Consider the following 22638-nt stretch of genomic DNA (forward strand, 5'->3'; position numbering starts at 1 on the left):
CTAATTAAAGTAAGGAATGTCTGTCTGTCTGTCTGTCTGTCCTTCATGTATCTCAAAAACCGCTTATTCAATCTACTAAATAATTTGCGGTTGTATTGCTGTAGACCTCATGTAGTGCTTTGTCCATGTGAAAACACTACTTCAATGCTAATAAACTTAGTATTAATAATACTAATAGTGAACAGTGCTCTGTTTCACAGCTTTAGGGCCCTGCACACATGAGCATGTCATCCACAGCAGGGCTTTATAGGCTGCTGTTCATTGACTGCAGTTCACTTTTGCTGTTGGATGCTGTAATGTTACAACCAAACTCTTCTTAACATCCATGCAACACGTCCAGGAGCAGGAGCCAAGCAATCACCCTGCAATCCGAACTGCCACACGTAACAAATGGTCATGAATGGCCACGTCCCGACAACACTGTAAGCAACAATACCAGAAGCCAAGCAGTAGGGCCATTCTGAGAGGGCACACGCTCCAAATGGGAAGCTGCCAGTGGGCACTGCACCAGTTGTAATCTGAATTTTGTATGCCAATGTTTTTGTTGTATTTTTAGCTGTATGTGTGTGACAGAGATGTAGAGGGAGAGTCTGGCAACCAGTTTTAAATGTTAAGTTATCAGTTGTTTGTTGCTCAGCGGCTACAGCTTTGCCCTGCCACTGCCAGGGCGAAGGGTTCAGCTTTCCACTGGGCCCAACCATGCTGAACATACAAGCACTCACTGTAGTAAAGGGAATAAAAGCATCCGCTGAATGGCATGTGTTTTGACTTGTACAGTAGGAGTCCTGTTCTCCTGGACTGCAGCAGGTCAGCCTCTGTGTAACGCAGCAGCAGGCAGAGGTCTCCACAGGCTCCATCAAGCCTGGAGCACCGCAATACCTGCAATTCAGGGAGGCTATTTGGTAAATGTTGGAAACAATTTAATTGTGACAGGGCATTTAGCAATTCTAATTGAAGTACAAACCTAATATACACAAACTCAGAATGCATTTTATGTCATTGATGAGGAGCCTACTGGTCAGTTCTGTCTACAAAGTGGTATTTCTTTTCCCTATTTTGGGTTGTTATGTTGAATACCACCTAGCCCACTAGAGGCCTACTGCTTAACCACAGATTCATTTGGCTGTTATTCAGTATGCCTAGAGCGGTGTTTCTCTAGTTAAGAGTGTCAACTAAATACCTACAATGGAATGGCTTAGTTTACAGTACTGGTCTCTTGAGTGCTGTTATCCTCATCAGCCTGCTGGTAGCAGAGGATGAACTCTAATCCCGAATAATCTAGCCAGGTGCACCTCCCTCTTTTGAGGGGTAAGCATAACTGCCTCTCTCTTGGGTGGCCAGAGTCCAACTTTGACACCATCAGTAAAGGGATACAGGAAGCTTATCGAAGATGCTTGTTTGTCAATCAACACCAGGAGATTTACACAAGGTAATTTTACACAGGAAGTTGAAATTGATCTTCACATATCCCTCATAGACACTGATACACACACCACACACATGCCTTTTAAGAGGGGTCATAGCACGGGGTCAACCGTAGCATGGTACCCTTGTAGCAGTTTAGGGGTTGGCTGCTTTGCTCAATGCAACTCAGCAGTGCCCAGGAGGCTGGCACCTCTCCAGCTACCAGTTCACACAACATATTTGTCTGTATGGGGATATGAACTGGTGATCTTCCTGTTTCCAAGCAAAGTATCTGCATGTATTTCTATAGTCGGAACAAACACCGAACAAAAACTTTATACTCTCATCATTGTACATAAAGTGACCTTTTCTCCAGAACAGCTGCAAGGTATTCTGTTTGCAGAACTTGGCCCCAACTTTTTCACTTTTTTCCATATTTTACCTTTATGATGGTGTTGGTATCGCTTTCCCAATCTTTACATGTCATCCAGAGCCGAAAGCAAAATGTTCATGACCCCTCTTTTGAGGGTTGTTGAAGGGCTTTCTAGTAATTCAATAACCTTGAGTTGAAATTAATACGATAGGTTGAGGGATCCAAAAACAACAAAAAACACATAGAAAGCAACAGACATCAAAGATAGCAAATGTGGATGTTGCTGTGATTAAGGTTACCAGCTAAAGCAACGTTGTACCAGAACGGTAAAATCAAAGTTTTACTCTAGCTTTGTTTTTGTCTGGTTTGTCTAATCTAACTCACAGTAAGGAGCTCAGGCATTATACTTCTACTGATTTAACATTTCCTTGTTTTACGAAAATTAACAAATAAGATCATATGTGTCAACTTGATGTTCATTTTCACATTGTAAACTCACTCAGCAATAGGCCGATAATGTCAGCGATATGATCAGTTATTCAGAATGCTACTAAGCAACTTATGCAATGTGAGCAAAGCCTAAGCTTCAGGAATGAACCACATTTTTAGGTATAATTGCTGTTGTGAAAGTATTTAGACTTTGAAAGGGGAACTTTTTTTAGTTATTTTCTGAAGCTTTATTCCAACACTAATGTTTATCCTTAGAACCTGATCAGTCATCAGTCCATCTTGGATTATTCACAGCATTTGAAAGTGTAAAGTAAGTGCTACTAGGTTTACTTGAATTTATCATGAAAATGAAATTCCTTTATTCCTACACATTATGAAAACCATTATTAATAAATGAAAAAAATGTTTATAATATGAAATATCGTTATCGATAAGAGACTATAAATATCTTACTAATGTTATCAGAATGTAATTGACAAACAGTTTATTGTTTCACAGTAACATTTTATATATTATTTTAGTATACCAAAATAATTTGTAAATCTTTCTAAGAAATAATTTGTATAACATGGACCACAAACAAGTTTTTAACAATTGACAAAGTATCAAAAAACAAACATATAATATCTGTTCCATCTATCTATGTAATGTATACAAACTATTTCTTAAAGTATTACAAATAATTTGGTCATCATTAACAACTTCTTAATATAGTGTGTAGTGTGTGCGCCAATAAACTGTTAAATTAGCATCAATTTTGGCATGACTAATAATTATTAAACATTAACATGAAATCATTGTTTAAGAGTAAAATAACTAGCTTCATTTGAATTAACTATCAATTTTTCCATTTATTAATGATAGTAATTAGTGTTACCAGAAGTGCTATATTTTAATGCATTTTCCTCTGTACCAGAATGATAATATGTGGTGCCAGCCTTTTCTTTAGCGTTGACACAGCACTGTGGAAATCAGTCTGGCTATGTGAAACAACCTGTTAAGGGACACGTGGGCTTTGGTTGACATCCACCAGCTCTTTTATGGTTTAAATCAGTGATCCTGAAATTACAGTTTCACTAATTTTGCATCTACCTTTCTGCTAGTGCATTGCTTCACTGCACCTCAACAGTTTCCTAGCAGAGCAGTCTTTCTACCCTATATTCAGTTAATCCTTCTGAGATTTAGTCTATCAATCAGCCTGACAGACACTGACAGATATTTTGGGGGATTGAGAGAATGTTAGTGACATTGTGATAAACACTACCCCACTCCCTGGTCCTGGAATTCTTTCTTTCTTAAAATCCCTGAACCCCTGGAGAGAAGCACAATGGCAGGATTTCTGTGCATTTGGGTAAGGAAAGCATGGCTCCATGCTTCCTTTTCCTTATGGGAGCTCAGTGCTAACTACGACTGACAGACACCCATGTTCCCAGGGGTGACGGAGGCGCTTATCCTTGGGAAAATGTCAAGCAACAGGGATCCCTTTATCTTCTACTTATGCTTATATTTAAAAGCCATTTATGAGCTTGAAAGTCATTAAAACTTCTGTCTGACATGCTCACCTATCCTTTAGTGTCCTCTAGTGATGGCATCAATCTGAGCGAACACCTTTAGGTGGCTAAATCATCTTTATGCGTTATGGTATTAGTTCAGTAGTCCAAACACAGTACATGCATGTAGAGATACAGTTAATGAATTTGGACTGGGTTCACCTGCACAATAACGATATTAAAGTGTCATCGATCCACTAAAAGGCAGTTTGACTAATGTGATTTGATACATATAAGCTGATTCAACATGTATGATCCATTGTGGCATTTCAAGTATGTTCTTGAAAGCTTTGCACATTTGAACCTTAATTGTCTGTGGATTGACAAAAATGTTTTATTTTGTATTCATCATAAATATATCTAATTATTGAACCATAGATCACTTTCCACTGTTTGTATTTTGGGAATGCCAGTAGGCTGTTGTCTTGAAGGTGTAATGGAAACCAGTTTGTAATGGAATAGCTGTTGAGTTGTGTCTCAAGTGGGTGTTTCAGCATGATTACACCACTGGCTTGAGAGTGTCTAACACTTGTGAGAGCAGAATACATTGTAAACACGCTGATTAACTAGCATTGTGCTGTCGTGTTCACACAGTATGCCAGTGAAGCTCCTGATTAGCTCAGCCGTGCTGAGGGGTGAGAAGTGAGGAGGGCATGTCTGAACATGTAGAAGACTATGAACAGAATCTTCTCACAATGTTTAGAAGAGTTTTTGTTTGTTTTGGCTGGTATACAGGCCTCCCCCTCTTATGACAGAATGATACTTCTTATCATCCTTCTTGTATTTACTCAAATTTAACCTTTGTTGCCTGTATACTGTACCGAGCATGGCACAGTTCACAAGCATGCTGTGCCAAATCTTAAATTGCTCAGTTGTCCAGAAAATAATACTTGGGTTACACTTCTCTAATGTCAATGAGCTTGAAGCTAAAGCTCTGTTTCCATGGGATTCATATTAGCTGGGGACAGTGATTTAAATTGATTGCAGCAATTGTCATTGATGCTATTCCAGTACCTGCAGTAATTGGGTGAAGACAGTGGCCTCGTGATAATACTCATGATTGGATGGTACTTTTCCCGCAAACCTCCAGTAACAGAAGTTGTACTTTGACCTTGGTGGGATTTCATTATTCCGTAATAAAACAGGAATGTAAAGGGCAGTCAGTTGATACGCTTTTATATCCATTTCTCATAGGTTTACTTCTAGAATTGAGAAAGTTACAAATTGTTTAGCATTGATCCCAAGTGTGCATTGCCATTGATGATTTAAGCAATTTTGTCCACAACCCACCTGACCTGTCTTGAAACAGTCATGTTTATCATGGATTTTCCCCCCCATGTCTTCACCATTCACATTAATACAACCACACGAGAACCATTAATTTGCAAATAAGAACACTTCAACACTGAAAAAAATTCAAAAGAATAAGCTCAAAAATTGTCTTCAGGTATTGTAGATATGTAGTCAAAAAATAAAATCCTCTTATAAAACCTGACTGATCCAACGCTGGTGTCGAGATGTCCATCCATGCAGTTCAAGACCAGGGCGTCTGTCTGTCTGTATATCTGACTGTGGCTCCCAGTGTGACTGCTGGCTGGATGCTAGCCTCGGCCTCATGGAAACTGTAGTAGGCAGGATATTGGAGACTAGTGGAGGCCCCTGGAAAAGCCCCGCTTCTTAGGAAGCTTAGCTCACAGAGCTGGTATCAACACGGGAGCTCTTTGTTTCTGATCTTGCAGAGCTGTGGGGGGTTGTCACTAAAATCCTGATAGGTATGGGATATATGGCATTGTAAGGTATTTCTGTGGGCTACATGGGTTTGTTATTGTGTAAGATGGGAAACCAGTACAGTCTGGATCTTTTTTTTATCTAAGTAGGCATACCCAGGTCCTTAGTTGTTGAAAGGACCATCTTATAACCACAAGGCTACATGATTCATGTATGACATTAGATAACCATCAACAACCACTTGTCTTTGCATGTTTGATCAACAGCCTTACCTCTTCACGTGGCGTTTTCAATGAGCCAATCGCAATTGATCGAAAATAAAAATTCCCTTTTATATTTTTATATATATTCTTATTTCTTTTTAAACTCTTCGCAGTTCTCTTTTGTGTATTCATTCTCATTTCCACTTCCTCTGTCTAATTTGACTAAAATGAAATTATGTATTAGATAAGCTGGGTTAGTAGGGTGGGGATTTGTAATCCCACACCCAGGGTAAAGGCTAAAATTGAAAAGGTGGCATTTGTGCCACTGATGGAAGTTCAGTAGACCCTGGAGTGTGCACTGAGAGGAAGGGTTTTAAGGTTCATTCCCCCTCACACATGTCTTCAGGCCAGTGAGGAGCGAGACAATGAAAGCCTGTGTGTCCCTGTCCCACCCAACTGGTCACCTTGGTCCTCTAAAGGGACATTGTTGCCAACTGTTTTCCTTCCCCACAGTCCTTCCTACATCTATAACTCACACTCTTTAGTTATGAATAGGCATATCTGTAATGCCGGACATTAATGATTAGGCCTTGAAGGCAAAAAGGTAATATTACATAATGGTGTATATATGATTTTTTTTTTTTTTTTTTATTATTATTATTGTAAGCGCAATTTCGTAAATCGGTCACATTGAATGGCAGCAAGTGAATGTATGATATGTTTTTCCCCAGCATCTGTACAGTAGGGCTTTGACTCCGAACTTCGTTATTCGAATATAATTCGAATATCAAAAAATATATATATATTCGAACGAATATTAGGCAGCCCTTAATATTCGAACCTGTTATGGGCATTTTTCTTTGTAAATGTCTTTGCTTGAAAGTTGTTTTCAATTCGGATTCCGAGGCTTTTTCACGCCTGGTGAAGTTGTGTGAATCGCGAGCTCATTAGCAAGGCTATCATTGGTCATCTGGGCTCCTATAGGTGACGTTAGCGTCCTGGTTGGCGCCAAACAGTCGGCACTGACGGCCCCGATAATGTCTGAAAGCATCCTGGAGCCCACACCGACACCGGGCAGCGGGCGGGCCCCGCGAGCCCGCACTCGCGCTCCGTCCCGAGAACCGTAAACTCTAAGACGCGCCGCCCGGAATACTGCCCGTAAATAGGCAAACAAACACCGCCGAACAGTCGCCACTGACGGCCCAAATAATGTCCGAAAGCAGCCTGGAGCTCTCACCGACACCGGGCAGCAGACGGCTCCGCGAGCCCACAATTACGCTCCGTGAGCCCGGTTTTGTTTTTAGGCCTACCTTTATTTTGTCTTTTCAGTTTAGCCTGACTGGCTTATTTATCTTTATTTTGATGAAACCGAATGCATACACAGTTTATGTCTGACCTAAATAAATAAAGGTTCTGAAAACATCGTTGCCTGCCTATTGACGTTGACTGATACACTGCCCTCTGGTGGACAAAACATATACAACTTAAGTACCATACCATATAGGTCTTACTGAAGGCATTTAATGGTCAAAATATTATTAATAAATATTCGAATATATTTGAATATTAATAAACAAACGAACTTCGAATATGATTTTTGGGCAAAAGTCAAAGCCCTACTGTACAGTAGGAACTATTTTTTTTTAACTGCAACTGGCACACTAAAAGCTGGGGAGAACAGTCAACGTTATTTGCGTGATTGATTACAGTATAACGTCAATTTGCATAACAAGTGTCAGAGCATCGCAAGAAGTGGCTGCACCTGGTCAAAGCATGCATTACTCTGGAGAACAACTGTGGCTAGAAAACCTCATAATTGACCTCTAAATGGGGGGACAGAGACCCAATAATGTGGTGCTCTGTAATCTCTGTAAATTGGAAATGGTTGATCACAGCATTACAACTGCTATGCACTAACACTCCGAAAGTAAAAGCATCCCTGAGCACTTTGTCAAGATGGCAGCGGCAGCAAGACAATGCTGTGTCCTGTTTACTTTGCATCCCCATCAAAGCACGATGTATTAGGATTATCACACACGTAATGTGTTAGTCGTAGTCACTTAAAGTTAATTTTCTAAATGTTTCATCATTACCCCTATGTTGGCCGGTCGGTTAGCTTACATAAACCTCTACCATGTTTACCAGAATTGCTTAATTTTTTACATTGTTTGTTTATATTTTGTCCATATCCAATAAACATTACAGAATGTACCTGAACATGTTTGTCAATGTTAGTTAAAACTCACCTAGTCGTTAAAATCCTCCTTCTAGCTCAAATTCCAACTTTAAATTTTGTTCTTGGAACTATTTTTCAAGGCGTAATCACATTCAGCTCAACGGCTCTCTGGTTCTGTTGTGATTGACAGCTCAGAGGGCGGAACCAAAGTATAAAGAAGGTCAACGATTGGCTGAAAGTTACACCTCAGGCTACTGACACAGCGCAAGAGTCACCATAAATGAATGATTTTCAACTTCTCCCAGTACATCTTCCTCATATTCATACTGGGCCATGTCTTCTCTAAACTGAATTGCGGATCGTAAACCAACGTTAAACAGCATCTCATTCAAGCTTCTCGCCGCTTCCTGGTTACATAGTCCAATCAGAGGCAGCTAGAGAACTTTTGGCCAATGGGATGCAGCAAAGGGAACATGTGTTCCTTGTGCAGAGAGTGTGCTTGGTATTGAGGTCGGCATACGCCGAAATGAGACTCTCTTTAACTCGATATTACCGGCTAGCTCCACCCGGGCCACTTACGTAAACTGGAAGCAGCAGGATATTAATACCAAGTGCCCCCAGAACCTGCTTCTAGCTTCGGACGCAGAGGTGATTTGATATCAATGTGCAAATTTGCAGATTTAAAAGGCATTTTCTTTTCACCTCGACTTTTAACTCAACCCCAAAATTAACTATTGTGTTGCAGTTAAGATGTGACAATTCTCTGTTGCAGCAACAGTTGGTCATTTAGACTAACAGAAAGAATAATATGAATGGCATGTTGACAATTCTTGGTATTGTGTTGTCTTACAAATAAAATAGACTACAGCTGTTCCAACGGGCTCTCCTACTCATACACACACTCACATGCCAAGGTGGTGATGACTTGGCAGATAAGTCACAACTGTCAGCATCACCTTGCAGCTAAAAGAGGATGAAGTAATCAGCTTCAACCTGCCTCTCACCCCATTTCACATGTGACACTAGTCAGAGTTTCCTTCATCCTTTTTAGCACAGGTCCCCTTCCCTTTCCTTTATCCCAGACAACAGCCAAGCCATCCCAATGCCAAATACTCCTTCCTTTCCACTCATGTAGGCTCAAGGCCCCCGCCAAGCCTCGAAGAGAATGGGGGGAAGAAAAACATGGGAGGGAATAGGAGTGGAAGTGAGTAGTGCCAGTGGGGGCCAGGAGTGGGGTTAATCCACAACCCAAACATTGTTCCATCATCTCATCACGGTGGAAATGGGACAGACTGGCTGGAATACTAACATTTAGCTTAGGGCTAGGCCATTTTAGTCGCAGGAAATGTGGCTTGTTTAATCAGAGGGGCTTATCAAGAGTTGAGGGGAACAGGAGGCATAAAGAAGGGAACCAGGCGTCGGAATTCAGACTGTTTAAGCTCTTAGGAAAACAAGTTTGGAAGCAAGCAGTCTCTTCTGATTGAATGCCATGTGTATGGTTTGAATGCAAAGAGCACACTGTATGTTATGTGGTAAAAAATCTAGTCTGGTGTATGTTAGTGAAGTTAGAAACGACATTTTATTTTAATCTATGAGATTTTGTGCACTACCCTGATCCGATTCACAGCTCAATGTACAACAACCCTGGGTAAGCCTGAGGAGAAATGTCTCTGTCTGGCACGTGAATAGCTGCAGTGTGGGAGTGTATGGCACACTTGCTAAGCTGATTCAGCCTCTTTAAGGAATAATCACTGCCACAAAATGATCGACACAGTTGGTGAGGAAATGTATAATGCTGTAGATTAAGTTTGAATTCATTGGAATCATTTTGGTGGGATCTTATGATTATAAACCATTAATTTATATTCCTTCCTGTAGAGTTTGCCTCACTGGTAGGAAGAAACATGTAATTGCAACACACCATGATAATGAACCACCTCTAGTAAAATTATATTATTGGCAATAGAAGAAATCTGTCTGTGAACACATGGGCTGGACCAGAACAGCCCAGAGGATCAAATTTGTATTAATTGTTCAATCCTACCTTGTCAGCATTACAATATATTGATCACTTCCCTGTTGTCCTTATTATTACATGATATGTGTTCATACTTCTTACTTTTCCACCTTTTAGAGAATTGTTCTCCTTAAAATCCCAGCTCTTGCTTTTGCACTGAATACTGATCTGTATTTACTTCTAAGTGAGGATGTTCAACGGGATTGTGTAGACAGAATATACAGTTTGACATGAAACGGCTATACTTCATTCTTGAGACATTTGAAAGTTGACCTCTTTGTTTAGTTTGGAGCTTCCTCAAATGATGACTTTATGTGAACATTGGCGTGAGGCCATTCAGCTTTTCATCTTTCATGTGAAAGGAAGCAGAGAACAAGGACCAAACCTAGAAATCTAACGAGAGGTCAGAAGGATGTTCTGACTGAAACACAACAAAGAACAAAAGTTTTGCCCTTGCTGCAGTCTCAGAGGAACTCTGGTGCAGAAAATATATTATTCTGCATGTATGTTGTACATGTCACTTTACATGGTTTCTGAAATTCAGTCAGTAATAAATTACCTTAAATCTATAAAAATCATAGCTTTTTTTAACGAACTTCTTACTTGGCATTGTTTCCAGAATTATTAAATGAATCAACTAATAGATATTCTTCTGTGTTCACAATTGAATTGTAGTCAAGAGTAGAATGTAAGCTCAACATTTTGCACAATGGCCTTAAACAATAAAATTAATTAAACAATTAAAGGTATGGCGACCACAGTAGAATGTAGTAGTATAGGAAATTTTTTTCTGTTAGAAAATCTCCATCATCTTAAGGTATATCTCCCCACCCACCATCATATCATATGCAAAGGCAACACTGAAAGCTCCTCATTCCTTTTCAACCAGACGAACAGCATTTTGCCTGTTTAGCACTGATTTCCAAAGGAAACAGGCTGCCAATGTGTTTTATTACCTGTCTCAATTTGGCTTTTAAGGTGGTAGTGTTACTTACTGTACACACTAAAGAATGTAGTTGGCTGGAAATGTAAGGGGGGAAATGGATGTTAAACTCAGTCTTTCCATGGACTGTGACATTGAACAAAACTTGAATGGTTCCTCCTCATTGACATCATGTGTTTTATCTGTCCTTGACATCCACTGACACTATGTATTTAACATTAGATTGATGCTGGAGAGTAAAAATGTACCTTCATACGGTCCTTTTTAAAGGTGTTTTAGAACATGCATGACGTGTCACTAGCAAATTAGTAGTAGCTTGTTCTTTCGGGTACACTCTACCTTACTGAGAGACAAAAAATAGACAAAGGAATGAGGGATCAACATTTTCGCACTCAAAGTTCCTCACTTGTCTTTGGGAATTACTGTCATGGAGGGTTGAGTTGAATATGACAGGTTCTATGTGTGTGTAACTTTGTGCATGGTGTGTACGTTTCCTTGTAATTATGAGAAGGTGACAGACTGTTGCAAGCATGTTTGTCTGCAAGGCTTGAGAAGAAGCGCAGACACCACAGACACACGCAGCACTCGTGTTAGGGCTGCACAATTCGTGTTGGGGCGGAAAATCGGATTCCAACAATTAAATGAACATGATCGACTGTGAGATTTATGTTTTAAAATGCATGCTCTGCTCAGAGAACAGGCTGTATATCAAATCAAGTGCTTAGAGCAGGCTTATTTTGATGTATTCATTTGTACATTAGCAGGAATGTAGCACAACGTGAAAGTGAAAGCAGTGCTCTGCTGATGAAATGTAGAAGCTGTCTATTGTTATATTTGCTCTCTCTTTATGCTTAGATAGTGACTAGTTTTTCATCTATGAAGTAAAGGTCCATGATGAAATATTGAAGTTAAAGAATTCAGCCACATATGGACCAAACTTCCAGGTGGTCTCCAGATTTAGTGTGAAGACAAACAGCAGACAGACATTCATTCAGAGCTCATCAGTTGACAGACATTAGGCTCGTCTCTAGAGACAAAGGTGTGACATTGAAAACAGCCCCACTCCAATTTGTTCCTGTAGGCCGGTGCAGCTGACAGATCAGCAGTCACTGGGGTGCTGTAATTTTACAGTTGCTAATTAAGCATATAACCACACTATTACCATGTTTATGTATCATTTATATAATTTCAAAATGTTTGGGTCATTACGGTGAGTTTGCTGGTGAGTTATTTTGTAATTGTTGTACTTCTGTTGTGTGGAAGTAAATAATCGTATTGGTTAAACTAACGGTGGAGTATCCATGTAAATTTAAAGGAAAACTTTATCAATAATGATCTTTAATCAAATTCTTAATATTATATAGCTTGAATATAAATATCAGTGTTTCCCGCAGGATTTTTTTCAGCAGCGGTGGTGTGGTCCCCGAACCCTCTAGGGGGGTCTGGGGGCAATTTTCTTGTACCCTTTACATTGGAATGCATGAATCTGGTGCACTTTGAGAGGAGAATATGCACTTAAATCCTATTCAAACAGTCCTGTGTATTACTGTAGATGGGATTATTGGTGTTGTAACTTTGCCTTTTGTGTCTTCATTTACAGATTTTTATATTTTTGTATAGTAATATTTAACAAAAAATGCCACAACGCAAATATAATTTGCACAATTTATTTACAGATTTTTGCCTAATGCTTAAACACTAAACATGGTTGCTATGCCCAATATCACCTTGCATTATGCATTCAAATCGAAAATACAATTCTCATTAGCTTGAAAATTTGCTTCCCTGATTTGCTTTACTAACCTCAGCTCCTCCATTGTCCCCGTCTGCCTTTCTTTTTCTAATCACCCAGCTTTTTAGACTCATCTGCAAATGTAATATATATTATTTAACTATGTTACATATATACATTGTGCACAGTGCATCCCTTAAGAGCTTGTACCAGCCTTTTAACCTCTGAGCCCTAAGCCATTTTTGAGATGTTTTGGTTCGCCTGGATTTATTCTCTTATTAAGATTGCATTCATCACCCTTATAATGCATAGCTGTCAAGCTATCATTTATTTGGGTCACAACCTGGACTATCAGAATATGTGTGCTGCAGTGATGTCGTTTGAATGTAGGAAATTATCAATTAGACAGTAAAAAAAAAAAAAAAGCAAATAATATCTCACAATTATTTATTGATATGACAAAAAGGCAAATTGATTAAGCTTGTTATTGCTTAAAACACTTCTTCTTAGTCTTGGGAGTCAAAAAGTGATGAGAAAATTATAAAATAAATATAAGTTATACATAACAGAAACTATTCATGATCTTTTAAGAAGTCCTTAGGTTTTTTCCCTGCATTTATGCTAATGACCACATGCTTACAGGCGATTGGCATAAATCCCTAACTAAAATACGCGATGAAAACGGATTTTATATGGCAATAAAGAACAACATCGGATCTAACAGTATGGATTCATTTTTCAAAGTTCCCGAAAATACCTGGCTATAAATTCCTGACTGGATATAAGCTCCTGTAAAGGCTATGAGTGATCCCAAAAAGAGCGACAACACACACACATAGGCCTACACACACACACACAATACTAGAGGAAAAACGGCACGGAGGTTGCGGTTTATAGATACAATAAAATGATTGGGCTCAGAGGGTTTTTAACACTGGTGGTCATGTAGCGACACATTTTAGCAACTTACTTTCTCTCTCTCTCTCTCTGTCTGTCTCTCTCTCTGTCTGTCTCACTCTTTCCTTCTTTCTTCGATCTTCCGCTTCACTCGCTACTGCTAGAATCAATGTAACTTTGCAACCGTGTAGGGTAGCCTACTGCCAACAACTGCCACACTCGCTGTGTATTTTTCTTCTTTGATGTTGGTTACGTGACGATGTGCCGCGTGCTGCGCAATTGACGTTACGCGCTGTACATTTTCTAAAAGGAGCTACGTAAAAAAAAAATTATTTTTTTTTTAAAGTATTTTTATTGCAGCGGCGGAGAAACTTCAGCAGCGGCGGCGCGCCGCTGCTGTGTGAACGTGGGGGAAACACTGAATATATGATATGATATATGGTTTTTGGTATAAAGAATTGAGTTTATTTTCTGATGTCTCTTGTTTAGCCTATAGGACAGGATCCTAGTTGTTGGTGAAACTGTCCTGTAACAAGAGGGTCATGGGTTTAATCTGTCTCTGCCAACTTGGTGTTATATTGATGTACCCTTTTAGTAAAATAAACATAACTACCTGCCTTTTATGACAATTGAATGCAGTACAAACTGTTCCCATTGACAGTCAGCAGACAGTTGCACTATTATATGTAAGTATAATGTAGCTTCTGATCAGATGAAACTGTCTTGCTGAGTAGGAGCAATCCATGAGTAATCAGTGATTGTGTAAGGTTTCCCACGCCAGATGACTCTCACAGGATCCTCCGTGTGCTTGGGAACATTAATGCTTTTCAGACTAAAATAAGAGACGGTAGATAGTTTGTGTGTGTTTCTTTGTGTTTTAGATACAAGGAAAAGATCTGGAGCCAAGCTCTATCCATCCTCATATTCTTCAAAATGTGTTATTATGTAGACATCAGTACACTGTAAAGAGTTGTTAAACTTGTTTACAGTGTAATCATGGTCCTGGTTATCTGGTAGTGTTCACTTAAGATGTTGTCTCTACAAATAATTTTAGATTTTTATACTCCCATGAATTTCTGTTTAACTGATCTGGCTCAGTTTGATTGTTTTCCAATCTTGAACAGCACACTTATTTATGTCTTCCTTTCCTGCTTATTGTGCTCTCCATGACTACAAATCAACATAATGCATTGCTGCTGCCTGCAGCGTGTGGTTGGCACATGTAAATGATAAACTTGTGGTGATCCAGCACAAAGGTCTTGCATAACTTTCTTTCCCACGCATCATTTTTCTCATTTTGTCTTTCTGTTAGAATATTTTGTGATTGTTTTTGTAGCTGAATGCTTTTTGAATTAACATTTGGTCCTTTATTATGACAGACATCATTATTCTTGTTCTTCGAGGTGGTCTCTCAAGATGTTAGCCATTACATGTTTTAGTCTATGAAATATGGTCATCTATCACAACAGATTGAGCCTGAAGAGTCTGCTGTCATCCATTCAGGCTGTAAATATTCCCCTCAGAAGCCGTGGTCCGACTCTGGGATTGGACTGTCGCGGTCCAGTGCTGATTCCACTGTATAATAGCAAGCCAATTATAATCTATTAACTGTCATTACATGCGATGATCCCGGTTTCATAATACACTCTTGTTCATTGTCCGGCCTGGGCAGTGAATCTGCAGTGGCTCCAGCTCCAGTGATCTAAAATTTGAGTCCTTTCTCAGAGCAAAGTGGGGTGTTTTGTAGTAAGCCTACTGTAAACACATGCACACGGGTGAGTGAATGCTTTACATATGTCGAATACGAGACCGTGAAACTTTGTTTGTGTCCGTTAATAAAATAACACGAGTCAGAGTTCACTCACATTTGGCTTGAGACTGTGTGAATGTGGTGGTCTGATCATCCCGCTACCTCTGAATACACTTGAACGTATCGCTGACATCTGTGTATCCAGAACAGTCTGAGAGGGTGAATGTTTGGATCTGCAACTGATTTGGTGATTTAGTGATGATCTGCCATGCAGGCTTTAGAAACATCATCCAATATTAGCCCCAAACCTCCGCCCACTCATTGAAACCTCATGATGCTTTTTAATGGAGCAAGATTATTTTATCGTTATTATGTTCTACTATGACACATAAGAAATACATTAGCTTAAGCACTCTCTGAGCTTCCCTTCCCCTCTCAGTCCATCCACCAACATGCCAACACACTGAGCACAGAGCAGACAGTCCATAGTCACAATAGGGGGATCCCTGCGGTGGTGGCAGCTTATAAAAAGGCCCGGATGATTGACCGCAGGCAGATACCCCTCATGACCTTTGGCTGAACTTGTTGAATCTCCATGAGTTGAAGGGACCTCGAGCCAGAGCCTCCCCCTCATATGAAAAGTCAGATGCTACCAATTTCAATACTGGTGTTTGTCTTTTCCACTTTTTCCCCCCATTAAATCCTATTTCTCCTGAAGCCGAAGCCGAGATTTTGATCTCTTTAATGGTGACTCAGTGGCCAGACCAGTGACTTTTCTTGTCATGGGACAGTTGATTTAGGTTTGACAATACTGAAAGAAATCCAGTGCTTTGACTGTTCTGTCTATTTGGTTGAAGAAGACACTAGACTACACGAATCATGCATCAGCAGTATTGTTTCTATCCCCCCTGCTCAGGTCATAAAGTCTGTATCACTGAATGACCAGGATGTACACTGTTGTCCAGAAGCATTTACAGATTCTGCTCTGTTGCCAAATTGAATTTACAAGATTTGCCAAAGCCCAGAAGACGTGTTTACAAGTGTTGTTGAACTTGGATGCTTAGGGTTGGATTCGGTCAGGATTATGCAACACGCTTCAGAAAACATACTGTAAAGTATAATGCTTTTGACTACAAAGAAGCGTGTGACTATAAGGCAGGCGTGTGGGTTGGGAGCACATGTCTCCATTTATGTTCACCAACTCTTGAGCTAACAGCTGTCATTTCTTTAACAGACTGCTCGCCACAGGGCCTTGAAGTAAGTGGTGTTTTTCACTTCCCCAAGTCACGGAAGCCAACCTGTCTTATTAATTATTGCTTGTGAATTTGGGATAGGTAGCTGTCCGATGCAGGGCCTCTACACATTACTGCTGCAATGCAATAGATCTCTTTTCATTGGATGGCTCCCAGGGCGTAGGGACTTCATTAAGTTTGTCCAGACAGGGAGATATAAAAGTACTGATATTCAGTCCTGGACTTGATTGCTGTTGTGTTGACTTGATTATGCAGTGCATTTTTCATGTATATTCTGTCTGGCGAGATCCTTTTAGTAAATTGTCTTTTTTTTGTGTCCCACTGCTAGAATGATTTGACATAACTTTGATTTTTTTTTATCTCTCACAACATGAAAGCAGTGTCTACTGGGAGTTTTCATGCCAAAATGTAATTGGGTTTTCTATTTTATAATTCATCAAAGCAAAAGAAAGATTCCCACACTACTGCTCCCCGGGGGAAACCGTGTTTGGCAAAAGCAAAGTTTGCTTTTGTGAAGTTCATTCATGCATTTCTAAACCAACAAGCTGTACACATACATTCTTTTTGGATGTTAAAGTGATAGTGATGACCGCTTTGGATGTGTGAATCCATGACCATGTCTCGGATATGGACATGAAGGGTTGTCAAAAGGAAATAAGTGAAAAGGAGGGCAAAAGCCAGCCGCCATTGTTTGATTGTTTGTGAAACAATGCAGGCAACATTCCACTGAAAACAAAAACGGCGACACATTCCTCTTTTTAATTGAACCCCCTCATATGACCCTGCAGTGTTTGAAAACACTGGTCAGCCCCGGACCTTTCCAGCATTTTTAGGAAGCATCCTTTGGTTGACTTAATTTAAAGACCAACTGAAATCAAATGTAATTTTCTTTGCCTGTTACAGCAGACATATTTCTTCTGTCATGTCCTGTGTTCTCCTTTGATTTGAAACTCCGAAACCAAAGGGGATACATTTATGTTTTGCATAGACATCTACATAGATGGAGACATTATTATCAGTGTGGTCCTTACATAAATGCTACAGCACACATTTGTTTACTTTGTATTTTATTTAAATCCCACGGCATAACATTCATCCTATTAAGTTCATATAAGACTGTTCTTATCCTAACGTGGATATCTGCATATTAGTTTTTGTGAACAGAAAATATTAATACAATTCAGTCTGGGTGGTCCTCTTTGGGTATTTTATTAGCTCCTTTACTAGATCTTATGCCGATGGGGTTTCTGATTTAGTGTGTAATGGCCACTTTATGTTATGGTATACTATACACTATGACCTCAACCTACTAATAAACAACACGGCTGTGCGTGTGAACTTAATATGCCACCTCAACTTTTATAGCAATGTTATAGTTGAAGTTTCCTGCTGTAACTCAGTAGGTGTTTTATTAGTCAGGAAGGTAATGCGCTCTACCAAGATGTACTCAGCCTCCTGAGTCTGGTCAAATTGTGTTTTATTACAGTGTAATATGACCAAGGCATGAGTGTCGCCCTTCCAAAGGAAATGTGTTGAATCTGTATTATGTGTATTGTCTCCAACTTAGAGTTCCCTCTGGTCAAACAGAAGTTTCATGGCGCTCCAGCTCAGGATTACACTTATGGGAGCAACAGATGTACATGAATCAAGGTCCTTCACAGCTCTACAGTCAATGCCAAACTAAGCTGGAAGAAAATTAGAAAAATGCAATCCCTGCCATTTTCTTGTCATAGCTAGAAGAGTATTATGTAATTTATGATCATTTGCATGAACCCCTAAGAATATTAATTAACCTAACCTTTCAGACACCTGGAGTTTAGGCACCACTAGAGGCCCATTACATTATTTTGGGGGATTTATTGATTTATAAGGGGGGAAAAGTTTCAAATACATACAGATTTGCAGCTCATTTTTTCTTTCTTTTATTAAATCATGAGTATGAGTAGTTCTGTATTTCCAGTTGGGAACCTGTTCAACACCACATTTAGCCTCATTTATCCACTTAACTACATTTGCCAGAAGTTTTTCTTCCACTTTAATAATTATAGCAAGTTTTTGTCTGTCCTTCCCTCTTTGCTTGCACTTTTCTGCCCTCTGTCCTCAAATTGTAGTTGAATCTTTGTAACGGTGATGACACCTTAATCTCTCCGTGTGGAGGTGGTGTGAACCTGTAATCTCCCTGTGCACTGCACTCATAGTGATAGGCAAGGTTAGTCAACAGCTGACCTCGCTATTAGAGAGCCTCTTCTGTCACCTAAAGTACACAGGTTCAACCTCTTGCAGAGACCACCATTTTTCCTTTTAAGCAAGGAACCAGACCTGACCATATTTACTGTATGGTCCAGGTCTGAACACTGCATGTCAGAGCAGTAAAAAGAATACTAGTAACATTCATGTGACACATTTGTTGAGGGCTCCTAAATCAAGGTTTTTTTTAAAGCTGCAGATATAAAATGATGCATATGATACATACAAGACTACAGAATGGTCTGCTGTAGGGTCGTCATACAAGTACACAAATGACCAAACTACTTGTTTCACAAACATTTGTAGATAGCAGCTGCAGAGAAACAGTTGATCTCATTGAAGTTAAACCTCAGTGGGCAAAGTGAGTCAAAGAAGTTTTTTTGGCCAAGTACTTTAGAATGAGGCTCAGCGAAAAGGCAAGAGTAAGGAAGATAATTACCATCTCTTGCTCTTGAGAAAATGCAGCCTAGCAACATTAGGCTGTCTGTGTTAGTCTGTTAAATGTCCCAAGGTTACACCAGCTATATTAGCCCATAGATGTTCAAAAGAATAGTTTCCTTACATTCGTTACATTTTGGTAAATATACACAAATTTGCTGTCTGAAAAGATTGATTCCCATCTAGTATGAAGGCTGCAAATGGGTTAAACAAACTAGATAGAAGGTGATAATTGATGAGCTTCACAGGTGCTCGTAGGCTTTACTTTTAACAGTCTCCTCTCTGCCATTGAAGTGTGACGTTTCATTCAACAAATAATATTGTGTCTTCCTCTAGAGAAGGTCTATGAACTGTAATCATAGAACATGGGTTTTGTGGACCATATGCTGTAGAGCAGCCAACTTTCAGGCCTCACTCATCACTTTTGTGCTGTCAACACCAGGCACACAGTGCTCTGTTCAGTGCTGGCGCAGTATGGAATAGAGAACAGCCTAATGTCATCGTAGGGAAAATCTGTGCCGCTTTCTTTTCTCTGTTTGTGTTTATCTGTCTCTCTTTCTGACTAAGTCCTGAGCACCAAACTGGATGCCGCACGTTGCCCCTCCCCAGCTGCAGAAATGAGGCCTACTGTCGGCCTACTCGCTGACACACAGCAGTCCATTTCTCTTGTAACGTATCCAGGCTCCTAGATGCGCCAAGAAGCTGACAGAAACAAAACACTCAGCCGGCCCAGACGCTCCTCATCGCCACATTTTTCCACAGCTGTGCAAATAAATGTTAAAGAAACTCAGGATATTTCATCCTGTAATTGTTTTGACTTCCAAACTAGCAGTCAGAAGGGGGGACCCCCTTTTTATGGTCAAATTTCTGCCAGTGTTTGTGAGAATAAATGGATTTTAAGTAGGCCTGGTGCTAAAAGTCCTGTAATGGCATATATCCTCTAGGGGAAGTCGATTATTTCACTCTCAAGATATTTGTGTGATTTCATGTGGGACTAAAAACACATTAATGAGATGACCGGTTGAACGCCAGGAGCAGAAAACAGCAATTTGGATTTAATTAGTTTGATAAACTGAACCATATACTGTACATATATTGAACATGAACAGGTTATCTGTCCTAGCGTTTTGTACCCTTGCATGTCTTGTAACAAATAAGTATCATTTACATGTGTTGCAATATTTGTCCAAGAAAAGAAATGCATGCCTGATGATGAACAGCAGTCATGCAAATACATGCAAACAGGCAGCTTCTCCTCCTCAGAGGGGCTGAGTAACTATTCCCCGATAAATCCCCTGTCACAACATATTAGCCTGCCAGAGCCATTTGGTCAGGATGATTGCGGCTTATGTCAAGCTTGTTAGCGTTTAGCGCTGTTAACTAGAGAGGGACTTGATATACGGCCGGCAGCTCTTTGTGCACCTCTCCATACCATTCTCAGGATTTACTGTGAAGGGAAGCCGTGAAAGGAGCGTCGATAAAGGTTGTTGGGCTTGTTTCTTGGTTTCCAAGTGGAGCTTGTGTGTCTTGACTTCAAATTCAGAGACTGGCTTGATTATTTGATGTTTTTTTGTCCTTCAGCCTTGTTATTGTTGTATTTGTTCTCTCTGTAGGCCGTGACGGGACGATGCTTTGGTGAAAAGGACTTCAGAGGAGGTTTGGAGAATGGGATACTGCTATGCGAGTAAGTTGGCACTATAATTTAATTTTATGTGACTGTTTGAAGTAAATAAATTGTCCACAATCTATCCCGTCGGCTTTTATCTTTGGTTGATTTTATTTTCACCCTTTTCTTAATTATTGTTTCTTACCGCTGTCTGGGTGAAATACATGTTTTAATTTTACTATGTTTTTATTTGAAGCACTGAGATGAGACTGTGTTTCATGGTGATTTAATGGCAAAGAAACATCCAGTCCTAAGAGTAAGGGTGCAAGGGTCATGATGTTCACAAAGTTCAAGTGTGCGTTGTGCTCTGCCTTCCTCAGCATCTGTTTGATTTATGATTTTAAATTTACTTACATACTATAAGAACTTAATATGAAACTAACCAACACTATTAATGACCACATGATTCAGAATTAATAGGAAGAACATCATGTTTTTTTTTCTTAGTGTATTAAATTGTTACAACACTGTGTGGTCCAGTGATCAGAGAGACTGCCTTCCTGTAAAACTGTGCTCCAGTGCAACACTATTGAACTCTTGTCTGCCATACTTCTAATGAGGCAAGTTGCTAAAATGAGACTGAAAACACACACAGACGCTTCGTCCACATTCCTTTCTGCCAAGTTGAGTTACACAACCCCAATGTTTACGCCATCTTTATTGTGAATACAGATATCAGATCCAATTTAAAAGTGTCCCCACTGCTTTTGGAATTTCTGGAATATCATGTAGCATCTAGAGGATCTACAGGCCTTACAAATCAGGCTATTCACACACTAGGAAATAATATTAGCAAAATGTATCCCAGTCAGAGTAATTAGACGTGGAAACTCATGGAAATTAGTGTAAAGGCCATTCATAGTTCCAGTCCCCAACTATCACCGAAAGACCAAACATGTTTTGGTTCCACCTTCTCTGATGTGAAGATTTGCTACTTGTTTTGAATCTCACCACTTCCACAATTGAACCACTCTTCCTCCTTTTCCTGATACACAAGGCATCAGGAAATGTATTTGTCCTTCATAAGATTGTGTCTGTGTTTTAAAGTAAATACTTTGCAGTCATTCCCACTTCCTTTTAATGCTGTTAACAATCTGAACTGTGATAGTCTTCAGTGGATATGAATGGGCCACATATTCACATCTGGGCCACATATGTTTGAATTTTTTCCTTAACAGGTGCAGCGGTATGTCCAAAAGTATGTCAAAGTCATCCGTACTGATCCATCCTAGAAGAGATCAAACAAAGGAATCCACTGGGTTAACTGCAGTATGATTCTCATTCGAGGCAATCTTTCAAGAGTGTAAATATTGTCTTCTCTGTTGCCATCGCCCACTCTCCCCACCTACACATAGTGTATGTAGCACTGAAAAGCACTCTTCTCTTGGCCTTCTTGAAAGTTATTCTGGGAATATACAGTACAGCAGGAAGTCTAACTGAAGCTGAAGTGAGACAGGCTGAGGGAAAGAGAGTTGACTAAAAAGGTACATTTCAGCTGTCCATCGCATCCAACAACATCACAGGAGCACTGTAATCCAATAATGTAACAGTATCCAAGGGGGGGGGGGGGGGGGTTTCCTTTTTACAGAGCAGAATCATTACAGTGCTTCCTCTGATGAAAACACACACAAAAGATGAAAGTGGAGACAAATAAAGAGGAAGAGAGGGGGAACTCTGGAACTGTGGCTCGTTCATGACTGACAAGCTGTCCAAGGCTGCAGGAGTATACTGTAACTTTCTAAATAATGTCTTCCTTCTTGTGTGAGAGCAATGAGAGATGACAGCAGAAGGCCATACCTCTTCACATCTGT

General features: G+C 39.9%; 1 protein-coding gene across 7 annotated transcripts in view; it reads left to right on the forward strand.

The window, feature by feature from the left end:
* Positions 1 to 22638, forward strand: part of LOC311013223 (LIM and calponin homology domains-containing protein 1-like) — an 81687-nt gene that overhangs the window by 12385 nt on the left and 46664 nt on the right. For all 7 annotated transcript variants that reach the window (XM_084009199.1, XM_084009201.1, XM_084009200.1 and 4 more), the window contains exon 2: positions 20775 to 20845. In XM_084009199.1, coding sequence (XP_083865325.1) covers positions 20775 to 20845 — 71 coding nt within the window. The remainder of the gene's footprint in view (positions 1 to 20774; positions 20846 to 22638) is intronic.

The sequence above is a fragment of the Eutrigla gurnardus genome, assembly GCF_963514095.1.
Source record: "Eutrigla gurnardus genome assembly, chromosome: 5".
NCBI classification, from domain to species: domain Eukaryota; kingdom Metazoa; phylum Chordata; class Actinopteri; order Perciformes; family Triglidae; genus Eutrigla; species Eutrigla gurnardus.